At 62.0% G+C, this 1,557-nt stretch overlaps 1 protein-coding gene across 1 annotated transcript in view; it reads left to right on the forward strand.

Annotated features, from left to right (window-relative positions):
* The first annotated feature begins 1,071 nt into the window (after window positions 1–1,071).
* Window positions 1,072–1,557, forward strand: part of NKX2-1 (NK2 homeobox 1) — a 1,729-nt gene continuing 1,243 nt past the window's right edge. The window contains exon 1 of the mRNA XM_015566557.1: window positions 1,072–1,200. Coding sequence (XP_015422043.1) covers window positions 1,079–1,200 — 122 coding nt within the window. The 5' untranslated portion in view covers window positions 1,072–1,078. The remainder of the gene's footprint in view (window positions 1,201–1,557) is intronic.

Consider the following 1,557-nt stretch of genomic DNA (forward strand, 5'->3'; position numbering starts at 1 on the left):
CTGGGGGTGGGGGGAGCTGGTCTGCGGAGAAGACCCTGAGCTGGAGGGAGGGAAGCGGGGATCTGGGCAACCTCCCGTAGGCAGCCGTTCCCCTGCTCAGCGCCCCCTCCGCCCGGAGGGAATCTCTCCTGGGTAGAGAGAAAGGGGGCGGGGAGCAGAGGTGTCCCTCTGACAGGGGCAGAAGAAGACAGACTGACAGACACGCAGCCCACAGTGCGGCTCCAGGGTTCGTCCCGACTCGCAAGCTCCTTGGCTGGCGATTGGGGCTCTGCGCCGCGACGCCCGATGTGGTCCGGAGGCTGTGGGAAGGCGCGGGGCTGGGAGGCCGCGGCGGGAGGGAGGAGCAGCCCCAGCAGGCTCAGGTGAAACCCCCAACCCAGCCCTTGGCCCCCTCCCTCTAAACACCTGCCTCCGCCCGCCCGGGGAACCCCGACCAGACTGGAGTGGTTCACTTTGTAACTCCGAAAGTTGGTTGCAAAGCAGTATTCACCTTCCAGCCTCACCACTATCCATCCCTCCTCCTTGGCTGCTCCGTACCCCACCTCCTGCCCTCCCTCTCTCGGTCCCCTCCTCCTTCCCCTCCTCCACCCCCCCTCCCCCGTACGCCGCCCGCACCCCACAAAATACGGGGGGAAGGGGGTGGGGGAGGGGGAAAGAAATGCTTCGGGTCGAGTGTCTGTCCCCCCCCCTCCCCCTCTCTTTCTCCCGTTTTGAAACCTAAAAATCCTGACAAGTGAAACTTAAAGGTGTTTACCTTGTCATCAGCATGTAAGCTAATTATCTCGGGCAAGATGTAGGCTTCTATTGTCTGGTTGCTTTAGCGCTTACGCCCCGCCTCTGGTAGCTGCCTAAAACCTGGCGCCGGGCTAAAACAAACGCGAGGCAGCCCCCGAGCCTCCACTCGAGCCAATTAAGGCGGACTCGGTCCACTCGGTTACGTGTACATCCAACAAGATCGGCGCTAAGGTAACACCAGAATATTTGGCAGAGGGAGAAAAAAAAAAAGCTGCGAGTCTTCGCCTTCCCCCTCTCCCTTTTTTTTCCTCCTCTTCCTTCCTCCTCCAGCCGCCGCCGAATCATGTCGATGAGTCCAAAGCACACGACTCCGTTCTCAGTGTCTGACATCTTGAGTCCCCTGGAGGAAAGCTACAAGAAAGTGGGCATGGAGGGCGGCGGCCTCGGCGCTCCGCTGGCGGCGTAGTGGGAGGGCGCGCGGCTCCAGAGCGGCATCTAAATGGTCCGAGCAAGTGCCAGCACTGGGGCTGACAGGAGAGCGCGGCCAAGACGCAGAGCGTCCGGGGGCTCTGGCTTTCTGAATACCTCGATCTCCTAAACTCCCAAAGTTGGGGTCTTGCCGTCGAGCCCACCTCCTGGCCTGGGCCCACTTCGCCGCCCCGCTGGGGACCCGTTAACCCCGCGACTCGGGCCACGGTTGGGTACGAAAGGAACGACTGTACTTTTTGGGTGGGGTACTGAGGCTGAGGGAGGTAACCGGGGATGAGGCGGGAACTCTCTAGTCAACCCCTCGACAGCACGGCCAGGGCAGGCGCTGGAGAT

This window comes from Myotis davidii, unplaced genomic scaffold (assembly GCF_000327345.1).
Source record: "Myotis davidii unplaced genomic scaffold, ASM32734v1 scaffold730, whole genome shotgun sequence".
NCBI lineage: Eukaryota > Metazoa > Chordata > Mammalia > Chiroptera > Vespertilionidae > Myotis > Myotis davidii.